The 22,369-nt window shown below is 41.4% G+C and overlaps 1 protein-coding gene across 1 annotated transcript in view; it reads left to right on the plus strand.

Moving 5' to 3' along the window:
* Positions 1 to 22,369, plus strand: part of malrd1 (MAM and LDL receptor class A domain containing 1) — a 343,320-nt gene that overhangs the window by 182,904 nt on the left and 138,047 nt on the right. The window contains exon 25 of the mRNA XM_033040137.1: positions 14,041 to 14,198. Within this exon, the coding sequence (XP_032896028.1) occupies positions 14,041 to 14,198 (158 nt within the window). The remainder of the gene's footprint in view (positions 1 to 14,040; positions 14,199 to 22,369) is intronic.

Below are 22,369 nucleotides of genomic sequence, written 5' to 3' on the forward strand. Positions count from 1 at the left end.
TTGCCATACAATCATAGACATTCACCACAGTGATTCCTCCACATTCCTCACTGTGTTGGAAGGTGAATAAAAGTTAAATTTCTTCCTTTCTTTAAATCTTTTCCCCCTCACGTTAAACCTATGTAATAATAATAATAATGGATGGGATTTATATAGCGCCTTTCTAATACTCAAGGCGCTTTACATCGCATTATTCATTCACTTCTCAGTCACACTCGGTGGTGGTAAGCTACTTCTGTAGCCACAGCTGCCCTGGGGCAGACTGACGGAAGCGTGGCTGCCAATCTGCGCCTACGGCCCCTCCGACCACCACCAATCACTCACACACATTCACACACAGGCAAAGGTGGGTGAAGTGTCTTGCCCAAGGACACAACGACAGTATGCACTCCAAGCGGGATTCGAACCGGCTACCTTCCGGTTGCCAGCCGAACACTTAGCCCATTGTGCCATCTGTCGTCTCATTGCGCCATATGTACTCTGGTCCTTGATTCCCTTACTCTGGGCAAGAGACTGTGTGTTTACCCGATCTATTTCTCTCACGATTTTTGTACACTACAAGCCTCCCTACTGATTTCTAATGGTCACTAGAAATAGTGTCTTATTGTCTTAGCAATGAGTTCCAGATAGCTTCCAACTTAAAGGTGAGCATGTGTCCTTGGTTCCTTGGATCATTCCATTGTAGAAATACATATATGAGGACAATCACTGCTCCGGTACGTAAAATTTATCATCAACAACGGACCAAATTTCACGAAAGCTATCGAGATTGCAGCTGGTAAAAATATACACACCGTTCCCGCACATACACGCAGGTTTGGAGAATGTAGGTGTGATCTTACTACACTTCCAGCGGCACGGTGGCACAGCAGTAAAGTTGCTCCGTAAAGCACCATTGACCGTGACTACTGGTGCTGTCTGTATGCAATTTGTACGTTCTCCCTATGACTTGCGTGTGTTTTCTCCGAGGTCTTCAGTTTCCTCCCACACTCCAAAGACGTACAGGTTTGTAGGTTCATTAGCTTGGTATGAATGTAAATTGTCCCTAGTGTGTGTAGGATAGTATTCATTTGTGGGGATGCTTGGGGTCGGTGCTGACTCGGTGGGCTGACCAGCCTGTTTCTGCACTGTGTGTAGGAAAGAACTGCAGATGCTGGTTCAAATCGAAGGTCAGACCTCTGAGGAATGTTCCCGATCTGAAACGTCACCCATTCCTTCTCTCCAGAGATGCTGCCTGTCCTGTTGAGTTACTCCAGCATTTTGTGACTTTTTTATACATCCATGTTGTGGCCTAGCTGAAAGAACTGGGCCCTAAATTAATTAAAATGAAGTTAACTGAAAACATCGCCAACAATTTATATGATCATTTTCAATGAGTGACGAGCCCACCATCAAGCCTCCACATATGGCCCAAAATGGATCTACTATTCTGTGCCTTTCTCTGTGTTAGTGTGTGGTATTTTGACTCAATCTTATCAATTCCATGCTGCGTTAAAAGTGCTGCATTGCCTCTGCTTCAGGCTGTGAATTCGGCCTTTATATGAATCCATTTTTAATGCCAGATGGTGATTGTGAGATTGACTGCTACTACCTGTGGACTGCATACTTTTCAAATGCTTAATTAAAAGAATCACTCAATGTGCAGTGAATGGGTACTTTATGACTGACTGATTTTCTATTGATCAGTGAAGTGCTCTTTACATGATGAAAAATGGAACAAAGTAATGAATGGATAATAGTTTTGCAAGAGCAAGATATTCTTTCAGGAAAATCACAAAATAATTATACCACGGAAGGAAACTATTTGGCACAATGGGTCTGTACTGACTCTACAAACTTATACGGTCTTCCTCTAATCAATACATACTTGTCCAAATGAGTGTTATTTCTCATCCTGATTATTGTTTGCAGAATATTCCCCACTAACCAAGTTAAATTGACTGGGTTGGAGATACTAGCTACTAGTTTTTGTCTATTTTTTTTGATGACCAAGACTGTGATATTCACATTAAAGCAGAACATACTGGAAACACGCAGCATATCAAACAGGCACATGCCCATGGTGAGAGGAACAGAACTAATACTTCAAGTCAATAATCTTTCATCGGTTGAAAGGTCATCAACCTGAAATATTACGGGTTGCGTCGTCACAATCCCTACCATACTTGCTGAGTATTTCCAGCATTTTCGTTTGTTGTTTCAGATTCACAGCATGTGCAGTTGGTACATCTACAAATTTTTTCAGTTCCTCAGGGACCCACTCCTAAATCTATAAATATTTGAAGATAGACTCAAAAAGCTGGAATAACTCAGCGGGAGAAGCAGCATCATGTAGATAGGGCGGTAAAGAAAGCTTTTGGTGTGCTGGCCTTTATAAATCAGAGCATTGAGTATAGAAGTTGGGATGTAATGTTAAAATTGTACAAGGCATTGGTGAGGCCAATTCTGGATTATGGTGTACAATTTTGGTTGCCTAATTATAGGAAGGATGTCAACAAAATAGAGAGAGTACAGAGGAGATTTACTAGAATGTTGCCTGGGTTTCAGCAACTAAGTTACAGAGAAAGGTTGAACAAGTTAGGTCTTTATTCTTTGGAGCGCAGAAGGTTAAGGGGGGTCTTGATAGAGGTCTTTAAAATGATGAGAGGGATAGACAGAGTTGACGTGGATAAGCTTTTCCCATTGAGAGTAGGGACGATTCAAACAAGAGGACATGACTTGAGAATTAAGGGACAGAAGTTTAGGGGTAACATGAGGGGGAACCTCTTCACTCAGAGAGTGGTAGCTGTGTGGAATGAGCTTCCAGTGAAGGTGGTGGAGGCAGGTTCGATTTTATCATTTAAAAATAAATTAGATAGGTATATGGACGGGAAAGGAATGGAGGGTTATGGTCTGAGTGCAGGTAGATGGGACTAGGGGACGGCACGGACTTGAAGGGCCGAGATGGCCTGTTTTCCGTGCTGTATTTGTTATATGGTTATATGATTATCTCCGGAAAGAAAGAATGGGTGACGTTTCGGGTTGAGACCCTTCTTCAAACTGTTTAGGGATAAGGGAAATGAGAGATGTGGACGGTGATGTGGAGAGATAAAGAACAATGAATGAAAGATATGCATAAAAGTAACAATGATAAAGGGAACCATCCATTGTTAGCTGTTTGTTGGGTGAAAATGAGAAGCTAGTGCAACTTGGGTGGGGGAGGGATAGAGAGAGAGGGAATGCCGGGGCTACCTGAAATTAGAGAAATCATAAATCAGTCCATTGGGCTGTAAGCTGCCCAAGCGAAATATTAGAAGCTGATCCTCTATAAATGTCTGAACAGTTTTAACCTGGGCCTCTGCAAATTTCCTCCTTTGCTTCCCTCAGCAACCATGATTGCATTCCATCTGAATCAGGTGATTTATTCACTATAGGTGCTCCAATTTATTTCTACTACCCCCTCTTTTCAAATTTTAGCTCATCTAGAAACTCATTACGACTTTCTTTGTTAAAATTCAGTATCTTCTTCCTTGGTGAACACTAATGTAAATTACCTACTTCATTACTCTCTGAGAGTACTTTGTGAGAGGAATTCAGTGGGTCAGGCAGCATCCGTGGAGGCAATAGACAGGCAACGTTTTGGGTCAGAATCCAGCGGGTTGCAACCCCAAACCTCGTCTGTCCATTCCCTCCACAGATGCTGCCTGACCTGCTGAGCACTTACAAAACTATGTGTTTTGCCCAAGATTCCAGCATCTGCAGTTCCTTGTATCTCTGTGAGTAGATATCCATATTTGTCACTGAGCAGCCCCGCTTCTCTGACAACCCTCTCTTGTCTACATGCCTATATTATATTTGTGGATTTTGTTTTCTAAATGTATTGATTAGTCTGTGCTCAGTTTCTCTCTCCTTTGCCTCCACTATTTCATTTTTTCACTTCTCCTCTGACCTTTCTGCAATCAGTTGTGTTTGGTGGCAGATTATTATATCGTTCAAGGATTTTTTTCCTCTAGCCACTATGACTGACGGCAATGGGTAAGGAGATAGCCTCATTACGCATGTGAGCTCTCCACGAGATATTCAATGCCATTGAAAGATAAATCTACGAAACACAGTCTTTTGATTAATAGTTTCTTTATTGTCGTAGTAAAAACAGTGAGATATTCATCTAAACCTCTTCTTGTTAAAGCACATTTTAATCTTACTCGTAGTCAAACTCATGCATGGTCAGACCCAATGGTCAAACCTGTGCATGGTTGAAAGCTGTGCCTTCCCCACGCCTCCTCCAAACTAAACTAAAACTAACTTGTGCGTCTGCGTGAAAAATCCCAGCCACAAACACGCCTCCAACTACATAATAAATCCCACCCACATAATTACAGGCAGATTAAATTTAACGGTAAATGGTTATAATAATAACATACTTAGTTAAGCTGAATGGCTACGACATACCGACCCCTAATTGTTCTGAGTATATAATGAGGCAATTACTAATTACAATTACGAGAGCATCCTTACCAACTGCATCACAGTATGGTATGGCAACTGCTCTGTCTCCGACCGGAAGGCATTGCAGAGGGTGGTGAAAATTGCCCAACGCATCACTGGTTCCTCGCTCCCCTCCATTGAGTCTGTCCAAAGCAAGCGTTGTCTGCGGAGGGCGCTCAGCATCGCCAAGGAGTGCTCTCACCCCAACCATGGACTGTTTACCCTCCTACCATCCGGGAGGCGCTACAGGTCTCTCCGTTGCCGAACCAGCAGGTCCAGGAACAGCTTCTTCCCAGCGGCTGTCACTCTACTCAACAACGTACCTCGATGACTGCCAATCACCCCCCCACCCCCCGGACACTTATTATCACTTATTATTATTTATTCAAATCATTTGCTATGTCGCTCTTCCAGGGAGATGCTAAATGCATTTCGTTGTCTCTGTACTGTACACTGACAATGACAATTAAAATTGAATCTGAATCTGAATCTGAATCTAATAGACATTAAAAAAGGAGCTATAAAAGTTTAACATATATAAGCTTAACATATATCAAAAATCAAAAATAGCATGCATTATATATCCGCATTCAGATTCTTCCATCTTCACCTTCGCCTTCCAGAAGCAAGCATAACTTGGTTATTGGTCTTATCAAAACATTGTTCTTCGTCTGAAGTCGTACCATGCACACCAAACCCTTAACATCAGGCATGATACCCAGTATATAGTCCAAAACACAAAAGTCCAAAGTTTTGACAGCATGAAACCTCTTCCTCCATGTCCGATCAGCTCATGGATATGTCATAACAATAATGTTGAAGTGTGAAAATCCTTCGAGAGAATAATAGGAATTTTAGCAATAACATTCATTGTGAGATTTTGTTTAATTTCCAGATCATTAGCAGAGATTTCAAATCTCAGCTCAAGCTTTGACCACTCTCTGTCTGGCTTACAGAGAAACTCTGGTCCATTAATCCATCTCTTATTGCTTAAGAAGCAGTCTGCTGTCAGTCCTCTGGATGCTTCATCTGCAGGATTTTCTTTTGTTTTAACATGTTTCCTTTGTGAAACATTAGTAGCTCCCAATACAAAAGATAGTCTGTTTCCTACAAATGCCAAAAAACGTTTGTTCTCATTGTTGAAGTATTTAAGCACCGTAGTAATATTGGCCCAGAAGATAGATTCTTCCAGTTCTTTTTACAGCAATATGTCAACTTTAACAGCTAAGACTGCGGCAGTAAGTTCCATTCCGGGCATTGTCATTTGTTTCAATGGTGCCACTCTGGCCTTTCCCATTAAGAATGCAACATGTACTTCTTTGTTATCATTTTCCAGTCTTAGATATGAAACAGTACCGCAGCCACTTTCACTGGCATCTGAGAAATGATGCAGCTGTGCCCCTCTGATCTTACCAAAGCTTGTAGGCTTCATGCACTGGTCCACTTTGAATTCTGAGATCTTGTTAAGATCTGCTAACCATTCTGTCCATCAGTGAGAGGAAGTTTGTGTTATACTCTCATCCCATCCAAGTTTTTCCTTACAAAGATCCTGCAAATTCAACTTGGCTGGCAGTGTAAATGGTGCAAGAAATCCCAGAGGGTCGTAAACAGAACCAATCACGGATAGGATACCCCTTCTAGTACATGGTCGCTCTTGAATCGAGATTCTTAACTTGAACGCATCTGTTTCAACGCACCAGTGCAGTCCCAATGCTCTTTCCATTGGCAAATAGTCTTTGTCCAAATCCAACTCCCTGCTCTCCTTGGCTCTATCATCTGGTGGAATGCTTTCCAATACAACACAACTGTTGCTGATCCACTTGGATAGCGTAAATCCTCCCTTATTGCAGAGGGAAGTCAGATGTTTTACCATTACAATTGCTTCCTGCTCTGTAGACATGGATTTTAAGCAATCATCCACGTAAAAATTATTCTTCACAGTGGATATCACTTCTTCTGGAAAGTGAACTTTATTGGCCTCTGCGGTCTTCTTTAATGCAAAGTTTGCACAACTTGGTGATGATATTGCTCCAAAGAGTTGTACCTTCATCCGGTATTCAACAAGATCTTGTTGTGCATCCCCATCAGGCCACCATAAGAATCGCAAGTAGTCAATGTGTTTTTCTGATACTTTGACTTGATGAAACATGCATATAAGCCATCAAAGCAATTATTTCTTATCTGAATTTAATGAGAAGTCCAATGAGTGAGTTGGTACGGTCTGGACCTTGCAGTAGTTGACAGTTAAGTGATGTTCCTTTGAAGGCTGCAGCACAGTCAAAGACCATCCTTAAGGTCCCTTTCTTCGAATGATACACCCCATGGTGCAGAAGGTACAAGAGCTCTCCATCACTTCAAATCAGTTGGTTTGTTGGTACCATTTCGGCATAATCATTGTCAATCATATCCTTTAGGAAAGACGTATATTCCTCATGAAATTTCGTATTCTTGCCAAACTTGCGTTTCAGATTCTGGGTGCGTTGCTCTGCCATACGACGATTATTCGGCCGACTAGCACTTTTTTGTTTGAAAGGTAAATCTAGCCAATAGTGTCCATCTATCATCTTTACTGAGTAGTTCATAATATCCAAGAACTTTAACTCTTCCCTGGACATTTCTTCTGATTCCTTACTGGTACTTTCGTGGAAGTCATGATAATATTGCTTGATCAATAGCTTTTCTAATTTACCAGTAGATATTTGATTAACAGCAGCGTCAGGGTAGTTCTTCTGGTGCCCGCTTTCGTTGTTCCTTCTCAAGGAGCCATAGATAACCCATCCTAGTAAGGTTTCACAGCAAATGGTCCATCACCTTGGCTCCTCACAATCTGTATAGGTTCCAATGCCTTCTAAGCATTAGTTCCGATAAGTTGGTCAATACCAGAATTTATTTTAGATATCTTGACATCCTTCAAGTAAGGGCATTGTCTCAAGTCCTCATGTCTGGGTATATTTGGATGACAAACAGGCATGGTCTCATGTGTAAATACTTCAGATATTGGTATAAAATTATCTTCATCCAGACTAGATATTTCAATACTTGTCATGTAATGACTAACGCACTCCTTCTCTTCATTCATGGTACGCAATAGAATCTTAACCTCTTCTCCTGTGATGTCCAGCCTTCTCATCAAGCTTTCTGTGCAAAAGGTAGCCGAACTTCCATGATCCAAAAATGCATATGTTTGCAACACTGTATTCCCCTTGCTATTCCTTACCTGAATTGGTAAGATAGAGAAGATACAGATTTCTACCCCAGCCCCAATATGAGCAGTTATCTGAGGTGAGGTGACAGCATCACTAGGAGCTGGCTTCTCCTTCTGTTCTATTTGCTCCGGCTTCTTCTGCTCAGTGTGAAGTGCTTCAGGATGATCTTGCTTGCACTTAACACAAGTTATAGGACTCTCACAGTCTTTAACCATGTATTATTTTTTCAAACATCGAAAACAGATTCCCTTCTCCTTTAAGAAATCCATCTTTTCTTTATATTCCATCTTCTTGAATCTTTGATACCACCTTATGGTGTGACCAACTTCATCACATAACAAACAAAATCCTATTTGCTTGATAGTAGATCCATCTCCTTTCATTCCTCCTGTCATTTCCACACGTATAATAGCAGTAGCAAAACTGCCTCCCATAGGTCCTGATCTTCCTTTAGTTTTAGTAAAGGTAGAACCTTTGACAGTTGCAATTGATTTATGATCTTGAATACTCCCTTGGTGTGGATCCAACATGAACCGTACATCCCTTTCTTAGAAATCCACCAGGTCCGGTAACATGACTACTCGGTTCTTCTTTTCCATTATTCGGCCTGCTTTATCTCTTCACTTTTTTCTAAGTTGAACAGGCAGTTTTAGAATGATGACTCTAGTATTAGTAACAAGATTCATTTCCTCCATGTGGTTGGGATTTTTCATCGAGCTACAACAAACCTCTAAAAAATATCGAAAACTCACAATGCCTCCACGTCTTCTGACGATATCTTTCCAAGCATAGGCCTTCTTCATGTATGTGTTAGCAATCCTCTGTTCGTTAGCATAACGTTCTTTAAGTAACCTCCTTGTCTCTCGATAGCCTTGGCTTTCAGGCCTATTTAGACAACTTTCTACAAGTACCTTAGCGTTTCTGCTTGCGGAATATGCCAGAAATCGTAAATGCTCCTTTTCGTCAGTAATTTTCATTTCTACTACTTCGTTAAACTGCATTATGAAAGCTTCATACCGCAAAGGATCACCATCATGTGTAGGAATTTCTATTGGTGGTAGTGTGGAAGAGAAATTTTGTTGAGCTTTGAGCTTGTTGAATTCAGCTTGATTCTTCGCCAATTCAAAGAATCCACCTTGAGATCCTTGGATTGGCGCAAACAAATGATAAACAGGCCTCTGCTAAGCATAGTGGTCCGAGTAAGTTTTGTCACGAGCCATATGACTAGTTGTTTGTCCCTGACTAGGCCTCTTCGTATCATGAACAGGCATTGTCCAATATTGGCTTGCTCGAGCCTGTAGATTAGGCCTCAGAAAGGAGCACTGAGTTGTTGGTTTGTCCCGATCCTCGAGAGACGCCCCATAGAATATTTGCTTCAGTCAAGCATCCAGTTGCTGAGATGAAGTTTTGTCGCCCATCAACTGGCTACATGCTAGTTCTGAGTCACGAGGCTGAATATCCTCTGACTGCAGAATTGATTTAGCTGTTGTTTCCTTTTCTGTAATAAGAGCTCATCCCATTATATGCTTTAGAACAGCATCTTGAACCTTCACTTTCCATTATCTCCCTCTTCGATTTGACAACCGCCAAATTTATGGCTATTGTTTCTTATTGTTGCCTCCTCTCTTCTTCTCGTCGCCTCATCTCTTCTTTCAGCTGTTCTTCTTGTCTCCTCATCTCTCCTTTCAGCTGTTCTTCTTGTTGCTCAATCTCATGTTTCGTCTCCAAGGCATCCGCTTGTATTGAGAGAGCGACTAGATCAGCTTTGACCCATTCGAGCAGAGGCCCTTGACGCTGAACTGGCTATAGAACCAGATTTCTGTCTTGATCTTCGTGTAGATGCATTCGAGATACTATCTTGTGGTGTAATCTCCTCTTCCATTTCAGCACCTTGTTGCATCGCACTTTCAACTGTACCATAAGTAAGTTTTCCCATTTTGACACCTTGCTGAGTAGCATCTCCTTCTATAACACACACGGTCCGTTGTTCAACTTCAGCTAACCATCTCTTGGCATCTTCCATAGAATCATCAAATAATTTCATCTTTTCTTCGAACCACTGGGTGTATCTTCGAGTTCTTCCTGAGGTGGCTGTGAATCCAGCAGTGCGTTATGCTTATCTCCAACCTCTTTACCGAGGCTGAATAGTTGGCCCAGATTAGATCGCACTTTGTTCACGTTCTCATCTGATTCCATTAGTTCCTTCTGGAATTCAAATAACTTCACCATCTTCTTCCATAACTTATTTCTCTCCTTCTGGGTTTCTTTCAGAAATGCAACTTGGGCCCTTTCCATGAGTGTAACTTGTCTCTTCTCATATCTTGGCCTCTCTCCGCTACCTTGTGGCTCATCTGACTCACCTGCTCCATCTTACTCCATGGATTTAAACAGGTCTTGGCAGATTGCCAAATCTGCTAATTGGACAAACAGTAACTCTTCAGTTTTCTTCAGTCACTATTGATAAACATTGATGCTAACTGTTCTGTAAACATCAGATAAGAAACCAAAACAAACTGGACTTTCAGAAACCAAATATTTTTGAAGTATAGAAGTGACTTCAATTCAGAAAGAATGTGTCTTATCTCAACTTCAAAACAAACCAACGCCAGGGACCTGGATCTTCAATCTCCCTCTCGCCCTGGGCTGCCTTCCAAAACTTAGCAGAACTTGCTTCTAATACTTTTTCCAGACTCTTTTATCAGAGTTATTTCATGGTGAAGTTTTCACTTTTCAGATAAGTCGTGTGGCTGTCCATAAATCTCAAAGCCAATCCCTGGCTGAGATCTATTTTCTTCAATTCCTCTGGTCAGGAACCAGTCTTAATTTCCTCTTCTGGAACTAATTCTTCTGGCAGTAATCTCCAGAGACCCAGCCCAATATTCTGACCCTCTTCTTTGGGACCAATCTTCTACCTCCTGTCTATAAGGTAACTTTCCACTAGATGTGATGGCAAATTATATATCGTTCAAGGATTTTTTCCCTCTAGCCACTATGACTGAAGGCAATGGGTACGGAGATAGCCTCATTACGCATGTGAGCTGCCCACGAGACATTCAATGCCATCAAAAGATAAATCTTCAAAACACAGTCTTTTGATTAATAGTTTCTTTATTGTCGTAGTAAAAACAGTGAGATATTCATCCAAACTTCTTCTTGTTTAAGAACATTTTAATCTTACTCTTAGTCAAACTCATGCATGGTCAAACCTGTGCATGGTTGAAAGCTGTGCCTTCCCCATGCCTCCTCTGAACTAAACTAAAACTAACTTGTGCCTCTGCATGAAAAATCCCAGCCACAAATACGCCTCCAACTATGTAATATTGTCTTGTCTAGGATCTGAGATATTGGATATATACATTATACGCTTCAATTCATTATTTCTTATGGGTGAATGGTAGAATTGTTGAGAATTGTAGGAAGAATAGATTACCTGGAAGGTTCATGGAGGAATAGGATTATTCTAAGAGCAGACACAATGGGCTGGAAGGCTTTGCATGTCTCTACTATTTATTTCATTCCCCTTACATGTTTTTCCTCTACCTGCTAAATTTTTGTAAGGTGTCCTTGAGGCTCTTGAAAGGCGCCCATAAATAAAATGTATTATTATTATTATTTGCAAAGACATCTGCATATATGAAGGATATGGGAAACTTTAACATTTCCACAATGTCTCACCTTCCCCACGCACTCTCCATAACCCCAAACTCCACGCCACCCCCTTCAAGATCAGATAGTACACTAGTTTGCAAGAAGCTCAAATGAATCACTACTTCTTCTGGAAGAAATGTGTTGGCCCTTGAATGGCAAAAAGGAACAAAAGGTGAAAGGGTGGGTGTTGTATTTAAAATTACATAAACTTGCATTTTTGTTAAAAAAAGGTACAGTTCAGTTCATTGTCACATGCACCAAGGTACAGTGAAAAGCTTTTATTGTGTGCTAACTAGTTAGTGGAAAGACAATACATGATTGCAATCAAGCCATTTACAGAGTATAGATACATGATAAGGGAATAACTTTTAGTACAAGGTAAAGCCAGCAAAGTCTGATCAAAGATAGTCCCAGGGTCACCAATGAGGTAAATAGTAGTTCAGTACTGCTCTCTAATTGTGGTAGGATGGTCCAGTTGCCTGATAGGAGCTGGAAAGAAACTGTCCCTGAATCTGGTGTTGTGTGTTTTCACACCTCTACCCCGTGGTGCAACTTTCAGCTCCAGCGATCCAAGTTCAATCCTGATCTCTGTGCTATCTATGTGGAGTTTACACGTTCTCCATGTGACCATCAGGATTTCCTCCAGGTGCCACAGTTCACTCTCGTATCTCAAAGTTGTGGAATTCCACAGATTAATTGACCATTGTAAATTGCCTCTCTTATGGGTGAATGGTAGAATTATTGAGAATTGTAGGAAGAATAGATTACCCGGAAGGTTCATGAGGGAGTAGGATTATTCTAAGAGCAGACACAATCAGATGGAAGGTCTTCTGGTATTCCATGTGGAAATATGAAGGGGGAAATGTACAGGAAACTCTTGTTATGATGGACCATAGTTTTTTTTGGGGGGAGGGGGGGGGGGGGGGGGGGGGAGGGGGAAGGAATAGTGTCTGTTATTGCTGATTGTCAGCTATAACTGTGTAAGGTATTATATGTGCTAATCACGCAAATTTATATTTTTTCCCAGAGTAAATAACACCAGTGATAATTTCTGGCTGTAATTGACCCAAAGGTGATATTGGTCTATGCCTCATCACATTAAGACATCTGATCATTTCTGGGCAAAATACTCAAAGTAACTCAATGGGCCAGCCAACATCTCCAGAGAATATGGGTACACAATGTTTCAGTTTGGGACCCTTCTGCAGACTCATTGTAGTGGGGGTGAGAAAGCTGGAGTAAGATGGGAGAGGGACAAAGTCTGGCAAGTGTATTACGTGGATGTAGGTGAGGATTTGGCAAAGGGTTGGACAAAGACCAAAGATGAAAAGACAGAAAGTGTGTGATGAAGAGCGTGATCAAGAGATCAGGATAGCGGAGAGAATTGTGAAGCCAGTGGAAGGGATGTAGGTGGAAGGGACAGGAAGAAATGGGTGTGCATCTGGGTGAGCCACTAGGAAAAAAGGGAGGGGGGAGGTGTGGTTGTTTGTGGAATAGTTCCCTAAAAGTGGAGAATTCAATGTTCATACCGTTAACCAAACAGAATATGAGATGCTGTTCCTTTAGTTTGTGTGTGGAGGTGGCAATGGAGGTGGCCCAGAAAGGTCAGTATGGAAATGACAAGGGCTTGGTGGTCCGATCACAAAACAGTGGCCTTGTCCAAAGGTAGACACAAAATGCAGGAGTAACTCAGCGGGATAGGCAGCATCTCTGGAGAGAAGGCATGGATGAACATTCGGGTCGAGACCCTTCTTCAGACTAGAGTCAGGGGCAAGGGAAACAAGGGATATAGGCGGTAATGTAGAGAGATGTAGCACACTTTCCACAAATCAGCTCCACTTTGCAAGTTGAGTTCTTGGACTGTTGCCTAACATCAAAGGCAGCAGATCATCTTTCATCACCATAGCAACAGGCGAGTCATGCCCACAGAAACATCTTGCTCTGAATGGTTTTCAATTGCCCCGAAACGGGCGAACATGTCAAGGCAAATCAAGCCACATTCATTCATCATTCAGCATCGTGAGGAGTCCCCTAATGTGGTTTTCATGTTGAGTGTTTCGAGGTGCATAATGGAGAGTAAATGATGATTCCGTTCACATCAGATATGATCGACATACTATCACACTTCCCTGCCAATCCCGTCACTTTTCAGTGCCTCTCTCTGAACTTGTCACATTCAATCTACTATATAAAGAGGAGTTGCTGGAGGAATGGCAACATGGAGCAGATATTTCATCTCATCAAGTGATCTCAGTAACATTTCTCTGCTTCTCACAGGAATGTCCTGCATAGGGTTGCACACGAGGCATGTTGTGAGAGCAGAACAAGCAGGCGGAAACAAGTCACGAGAGATTAAAAATCATTTTGGGTCCTCATAAATAATTATAGGCAGGATAAACATCCAGCTATGGTGCGAGTCTAATTATTTCATTTATGTGGCAGACCGCAGTATGTCTGTAACTTTGAAGAAGAAAACAGCATTTGATGCCCAACCCCCAACTGTGAGGTTCTGTTTTACCATTTCTCTCTAAATGTAAACAACCCTACTGCTTTTCCAAACATCCTCTGACCAAATTCTCCATTTTTGAAGAGGACTACGTATGGCATGTGATGAAAGCAATTAGGTTTCTTTTCTCCCTAAAATAAGCGAAACCAGCACTTTACGGCCCAAAAATAACCTGTTGGCCTCTTGATTAAAAAAAAAAATTACTCTTTGCAGGTCACTTTTTGTACCTTGAAGCTATTCCTGGAGGTGTGAGGGGTGACAAGGTCCATCTAAGGAGCTCATTATGGAAGGAATCAAGTGCTAAATGCACTCTCTCGTTCTGGTATTACCTGTCATGGAAAGCTACAGGCCATATAAGAGTTCTTATTAAGGTAAGAGACTTGCTATCTGGAATGTACTGTAAAAATGGACATGCAAAGTCAACTAAAACACTTTAACATTGCATTGTTTAATGACAACCAGGTTGAATAGGAGCATCGCACCTACCAGTGAATTGTTCAATGCTGCAGTTGCAATTATAATATTATAAATATACAGTGCATTCAGAAAGTATTCAGACCCCTTCACTTTTTCCACATTTTGTTACGTTACAGCCTTATTCTAAAATGGATTTTTTTTTATCATCAATCTACACAGAATACCTCATAATAAAAAATTGAAAACAGGTGTTTAGAAAATTTTGCAAAGTAATTAAAAAGAAATAGTTTAAATATCACATGTACATAAATATTCCGACCCTTTGCAATGACACTCAAAATTGAGCTTCAGTGCATCCTGTTTCCATTGATTATCCTTGAGATGTTTCTACAACTTGATTGGAGTCCACCAGTGGTAAATTACATTGATTGTACATGATTTGGAAAGGGACATATCTGTCTATATAAGGCCCCACAGTTGACAGTGCACGTCAGAGCAAAAACCAAGCCATGAAGACGAAGGAATTGTCCGTAGATCTCTGAGACAGGATTGTGTCGAGACACAGATCTGGGGAAGGGTATAAAACAATTTCTGCAGCATTGCAGATCCCGAAGAGCACAGTGGCCTCCGTCATTCTTAAATGGAAGAATTTGAAACCACCAGGACTCTTCATAGAGCTGGCCGCCCCGGTCAAACTGAGCAATCGGGAGGAGAAGGGCCTTGGTCAGGGAGGTGACCAAGAACCTGATGGTCACTTTGACAGAGCTCCAGAATTTCTAAATGGAGATGGGAGAAACTTCCAGAAGGACAACTATATCTACAGCACTTCACCAAACTGGCCTTTGTGTTAGAGTGGCCAGATGGAAGCCACTCCTCAGTAAAAGGCACACGACAGCCCGCTTGGAGTTTTCCAAAACGCACCTAAACAAGAATCTCTGGTCTGATGAAACCAAGATTGAACTCTTTGGCCTGAATGCCAAGTATCATGTCTGGAGGAAATTAGGCACTGCTCATCACCTGGCCAATACCATACCTACAGGGAAGTATGGTGGTGGCAGCATCATGCTGTGGGGATGTTTTTCAGCGGCATGAACTGGGAGACTAGTCAGGATCGAGGGAATGATGAAAGGAGTAAAGTACAGAGAGATCCTTGATTAAAACCTGCTCCAGAGCGCTCAGGACCTCAGACTGGGGCAGAGGTTCACCTTCCAACAGGACAACGACCCTAAGCACACAATCAAGACAACGCAGGAGTGGCTTTGTGACAAGTCTGTGAATGTCCTTGAGTGGCCCAGTCAGAGCCTGGACTCGAACTCGATCGAATATCTCTGGAGGGACCTGAAAATAGCTGTGCATCGACACTCCCCATCCAACCTGACAGAGCTTGAGAGGATCTGCAGAGAAGAATGGGAAAAATTACCCAAATACAGGTGTGCCAAGCTTGTAGCGTCATGCCCAAGAAGACAAGGTTGTAATTGCTGCCAAAGGTGCCTCAACAAAGTACTGAGTAAAGGGTCTGAATACTTATGTAAATGTGATATTTCAGTTATTTATTTTAATTGTTTTGCAAATATTTCTAAACATCTGTTTTTGCTTTTTTATTATGGGGTATTGTGTATAGATTAATGATTAAAAACATGAATTTAATCAATTTTAGAATAAGGCTGTAACGTAACAAAATGTGGACAAACGTGAAGGGGTCTGAATACTTTCTGAATATATTGGCTCCACAATACTTGTTTTCAATTCATACTCGTAAAGCACAGAAATAGGACCTTCAGCCCATTTAGTCTGCATTGGCTATCAAGCAACTATCAACACTAATCTTACATTAAACCCATTTTATTCTCCTCCCAAATTCTACCACTCACCTACACACTAGGGCCATCTTTTAATTGCCAATGGACCTACCAGCAATCAATGCAAGTGCTTTGGAGACATTCCTGGCAATCTAAAGGTTGGAGTGCATTACATGCCAGACCAATGGCAGGAAATTGTTGATTGTGGAAATAAATTAGATTGCCAGGGAGCCTAATGCGCACAAGGTTTGGTCATGCTTGTTTACAGGGAAGGTCTCATAGAAACCTAATATAGTTGCAGGAGTAGGCCATTCAGCCCTTCAAGCCAGACCTTAAAATGACCCTTCATAGTGAAGCAAAGATGGTGCAAGTTACTCAGACAGAAACATTGAATGTGGGATTTGCTTGGGCAGTACTTAAGGGAAGTAGTTCTTGGTGTTTGGAATTCTGGAGCCTGTATCAGTTAGATTTGTTTCAAGTTAATGAAAATTCTACTATATCTTGTTCTTGGCTCGCCCAACTATTTATTCTGCTGACGCTGACCCTTCCCTTCCACATCGCAGTCAATAATGTTTCCCATGCACGGGGTTTCCTCACTTGAGATTCAAGTGTTTGTTTCCCGCAACACAAAAATTAACACGTGTCCCACTTTCCTGTGCTACCCCACGCCCCTCGATTCCCTTCATATCCAAAAATATAACTATCTCTGTTTGAATATACTCAGTGATTGAGCCTACACAGGTAGTGGATGCCAAAGATTCACCTGCCTCTGGGTAAAGATATTTGTACCCATCTTTGTCAATACTCAAAACTTCAATGACACTTCACCCCTAGTTGTAGGCAACTTAGGCAGAGGAATCAAAATAGAATCATGGAATGGTGACAGCAAGGCCATTCAGCCTATCGTGTCCAAGCCAGCACAGGCTTCTCTCTTGATCCATCTCTGCCTTTACTCCATTGCAAATTTTTCTTCGATATTTAATTATCCAATTCCCTTTGAGAAGCTACAGCGGAACTTGTCTCCATTGCCACTGTGGGTGATTCATTCCATGTTTCAACCATAAATTCTGTAAATAGATATTTCCTCAGATCAGTGATAATTCTCTTCCTTTTTAGTTTCTATCTGTGTTCTATCATCCTGTCTTATCTTTTTCAGCTCTCTCTTCTCCAAACAGAACAGTCCCAGCTCTTAAAACTGTAATCCCTCATCCCAGAAATTATTATCATAAAACTTTTCTGAATATGCTCTAACACGTGGATGTCCTTTTATTTGAGAGTGGGCCACTGTTTTACAACGGTTCAGCATGTTTTCCCTGTTTTTACTCTGTATGCCTCTGTTAAAGTCGGGCACTGTGTTTGCCTTATTACCACTTTCTCAACTTAACCTCTCACTTTCAGTAACATGCACACATAGACCAGGTTCATCTGGTCCTGCACCCTTGTCAGAACAGTGTCCTTTGCATTGCTTCTCACCCTCACCTATTTATATCCTGCTGCAGCTTATCACTAACCTCTCTACAATTTATCAATACTGCCATATTTGTGTCTTCCACAAACTTAGAAATCACAACTTGCACCCTCAAGTCTTGATTATTAATACCGATCAAATGAAACATTGAACCTTACATTGATCATTGGAGATTGCCACGATTCATCTATCTTCAATAGGAAAAACCTCCATCCACCATGACTCTTTCACGGAAAAGCCTGGAAACTATACTTTTCCATGGGCCTGACTCCATCATTACTCCTATTCCAAACATCCACCACTCTGTAAAAAAAAAAAACTGGCCCGCATATCTCCTTTGACCCTCCTTTAAACTTATGCCCTCTAGTCTTTGACACTTCCACCCTGGGAAAAAAAGGTTCTGATTGTCTGCCCTATCTATGCCTCTCATAATTGTTATTCCTTTATGGGGACTCCCTTCAACCTTCAATGTTCTAGAGAAAACTATCCAAGTATGTCCCACTTCTCCTTATAGCTAACAGCCTCTAAACCAGGCAGCATCTGGTAAACATCTTCTGCACCCTCTCAAAACTTTGCACATCATTCCTGTAATGGGGGGACGCAATACTCCTAATACGGTCTAACCAAAGTCATTTAAAACTGCAACGTGACTTCCATACCCCTATACTCAATGCCCTGGATGATAAAGGAAAGCATACTACATGCCTTCTTCACCACACAGTATTCCCACATGATTATCTGTGCCTGTAGTACTGTAACCTTCATTACCACATTCCGCATGATCACATGCACAGTAAAACAAATTTAATAATTGTAATCACATTTTTACTGTCACCAGTAAAATTCCTATACTGAACTAATCTGGTGTGAACTGTCTTCCACATTTATTTTAGCTTTCCTGTCTTTAAGTTTATCTTAAGAGTTGTCATTAGCCCATCAGCCACATTAAAATGAGGCCCAAATCCCAATATCAGGTGTACTGCAGGCCTGAATTGTTTAGTTTTGTGCCAAGTTTGTGTTTGAGCTTTTTTATGTGAATGTTGTGTATTTTTGTGTGATTGAAACACTTACTTTATGGGAAATTTTTAATATTTTAGTTCCGTCTTTGGAAAACAACTCGAAATATGGACCCGGAAATTAATAGTAAACTGCTCTTTCCAATGTGTATTAGCTTTATTGATATACTAGATGTGCATGCTGAAAGACATAGAGAAATATACATTTCTGACTTGTTAAATTAAGAGTTTATATTTCAAATTATTTGGTTCCCTTTTTTTTTAAATTACCAAAATTGACAAAGAGCTAAATTACAATTGTTAACAGTATATTAGAGTGGACTAGACTCTTTTCACTAATCTTTTGACATATTTGTGACTACTCATGGAAATCATGAATTGTTTTTTTTAATGATTCCCATATGTATTTAAATATGTTAATCTTTTCAACCCACAGTGTGTTGACAATAAAAATAGATACAATCTATTTAATCAGCATCTGAGTGCATTAAAAAAAATTCCCTTTTATTATCAATCAAATGAGATCTACTGGATATTTTTTAATCACAAATTATATTTGATTTTTTTACTGCTGTGAAGCATTACTTACCCTGTTTGCTAAAAGTTGATATATTACTGAAAATATTACAGTAATAAATAACAAGTGGAAATAAATGATATAGTTCTATGACTTTGACTGAGGCTGCAGTATAGTCATGAAACTGAAGCATAGTTACATTAAAATGAACAGAGTTACTGGCTGGTAGGTACACAAAACTGCTGGGGAAACTCAGCGGGTGCAGCAGCATCCATGGAGCGAAGGAAACAGGCGACGTTTCGGGCCGAAACCCTTCTTCAGACTGATGGGGGGTGGGGGGGGAGAAGGAAGGAAAAGGGGAGGAGGAGGAGCCCGAGGGCGGGCGGATGGGAGGGTGGGAGGAGACTGCTAGAGGGTTAAGGAAGGGGAGGAGACAGCAAGGACTAGCAAAATTGGGAGAATTCAATGTTAATGCCATCCGGACGCAAGGTCCCCAGACGGAATATGAGGTGCTGTTCCTCCAATTTCCGCTGTTGCTCACTCTGGCAATGGAGGAGACCCAGGACAGAGAGGTCGGATTGGGAGGGGGAGTTGAAGTGCTGAGCCACCGGGAGGTCAGGTTGGTTATTGCGGACTGAGCGGAGGTGTTCGGCGAAACGATCGCCCAACCTCCGCTTAATCTCGCCAATGTAAATCAGCTGACATCTAGAGCAGCGGATGCAGTAGATGAGGTTGGAGGAGATACAGGTGAACCTTTGTCGCACCTGGAACGACTGCTTGGGTCCTTGAATGGAGTCGAGGGGAGAGGTGAAGGGACAGGTGTTGCATTTATTGCGGTTGCAACGGAAAGTGCCCGGGGAGGGGGTGGTGCGGGAGGGAAGGGAAGAATTGACGAGGGAGTTGCGGAGGGAGCGGTCTTTGCGGAAGGCAGACATGGGGGGAGATGGGAAGATGTGGCGAGTGGTGGGGTCACGTTGGAGGTGGCGGAAATGGTGGAGGATTATGTGTTGTATTTGCCGGCTGGTGGGGTGAAAGGTGAGGACCAGAGGGACTCTGCCCTTGTTGCGAGTGCGGGGATGGGGAGAGAGAGCAGTGTTACGGGGTATGGATGAGACCTTAGTGTGAGCTTCATCTATGGTGGCGGAGGGGAATCCCCGTTCCCTGAAGAACGAGTACATTTCCGACAAGTGTAACTACTATCATTTTTGCAATGTGAACATTGCAGGTAAAGTCAGCATTTCTTGCCCCTCCATCATTACTCTGAGAAGTTAGCATGGACCTTTGCCATCTTTGCTAATAACCTACCAATGAAACTCAATGGCTTACTGGGTCAGCTCAGAGGGTCCAAGAAAACACAAATGGAACATTTCCAGAGTACTGGAGATTCCAATGGATTCATTCAAAATAAAAACACAGGCAGAATCGGCAGGCATTTTGAAATCTGACTTAAGGACTCAAATGCTGACATTGTGTCAAAGCTGAGATAGCACCGTTCTCTACCATGCCATCGCTGCCACTTACACACCAACATGTATGTCCACAAGCACAGAACATCCCATTGGACCCTTTCCAAACACTTGTACAGTCCAGTTACTAATTTTTCTTTTGGTTGCATTGGAATGTGTTCGGCTTGATCGGTTTTTGTTATTTGAAGAATTAATTATGTCATGTTCAGCTTTGGCATAACTCTGGTAAACAATCACTTACACCTTGACACCAGGTACCTGTGTGGAGAAATGGAACTCAAATCCAGCAAAAAGATTGCTTCATTGGCAAAATATGGTTAGCTATGTCATAGGGTCATAGAGTGTGGAAACAGGATATTTGGCCCAACTTGCCCACACCGGTCAACATGTCCCAGCTACACTGGTACCACCTTCCCACGCTTGGTCAATATCCCTCCAAACTAGTCATATCCATGTACCTCTCTAACTGTTTCTTAAACGTTGGGATAGTCCCAGCCTCAACTACCTCCTCTGGCAGCTTGTTCCATACACCCACCACCCTTTATATGCAAAAGTAAGCACTCAGATTGCTATTAAATCTTTCCCTCCTTCACCTTGAACCTATGTCCTCTGGTCCTCGATTCACTTACTCTGGGCAAGAGAATCTGTGCATCTACCCGATCTATGTGGGACCATTTATATTTGCTCAGAATCTATGTTTGCCATTGTCTAGAATTTGAATGTTGAATTGGTGTCTCCTTCATGAAAAGCATTTGATTCAGGTTTAGATTTATGGTTATTATTGTCATGTGTTTGTTTTACATCCTATCCAATCAAAATACTACACATGAATACAATCAGCCAAACTCAAATACAATAGGTCGAGTGAAGGGAAAGATACAGAGCGCAGAATATGGTTCTCACCATTGTAGAGCAACAGTTCCACAGCCAAAGTCCAATGTCCACAATATCTTGACCGTCTTGAAATTAGCAATTTTTTACCCAGTTGCTGAATATGTTGGGATGAAAATGAATCTACTTTTGGATATTCAGAGAATCAATGGCTAAGGGTTCTGTACAAAAAAAATCCATATTTTCAAGAAATTCACAAAGGAATGGACTTGAGAGGGGAAAATAGGTCAGCTGTGTTTGATTGGCAGAGCAGACTCGATGGGCTGAATGGCCTAATTCTGCTGCTATGTCTTATGAGATGGAGGGGAATCGGACAGTACCTTAGCTTATGGCAGGACAGCTCAGTAGGCTGGTAATAGAGGGGAATCAACTTTCTTTGATTTTATTTTAACAAAGGATGAAACTGTGTCCAGAAGATTAATATCTGCAGTGATATGACAAAGGAGTAGCGCATGCTGTGATTTCAGATATTGTACTATTGATTTAATGTCAGCTGATTGTCTATGATCGTTCTATTGATCTGATTTGAAGGTCAAAGGTAATTCGGTCTCTACCCCTCCTCTGCCAACACACTCAAATCGATTCTGTCAAAGTTAATATTTTGGCTATTTCTTGACGAGAGATCACTCTTGCACCACCCCAGAGGTCAATTTGAAATTCACACATCATTTTCTAATTGTATTTAAAAACTTTGTATTGTATAAACTTAACAATTAGTCTAATTCCTGTTGTCATACCTGAGAAAACCAGTCATGGTAATAATATAAATACGTATTCATCAGAATAATTTAAACATTTTAAGAACTAATTGAAGGGGTGTATGTAAACTGAATTTGCAATTGCTTGAAGTATAATATTAGACTGCACAGTATTCAGGAAACACTGTATTCCCTTCACTGTTTTTGAGTGAAATGGTTTGAAAGTTTATTGAAACAAATCACATTCACGTGCATATAAAAGATAACTGC

The sequence above is a fragment of the Amblyraja radiata genome, chromosome 2 (genome assembly GCF_010909765.2).
Source record: "Amblyraja radiata isolate CabotCenter1 chromosome 2, sAmbRad1.1.pri, whole genome shotgun sequence".
Taxonomy (NCBI): Eukaryota; Metazoa; Chordata; class Chondrichthyes; order Rajiformes; family Rajidae; genus Amblyraja; species Amblyraja radiata.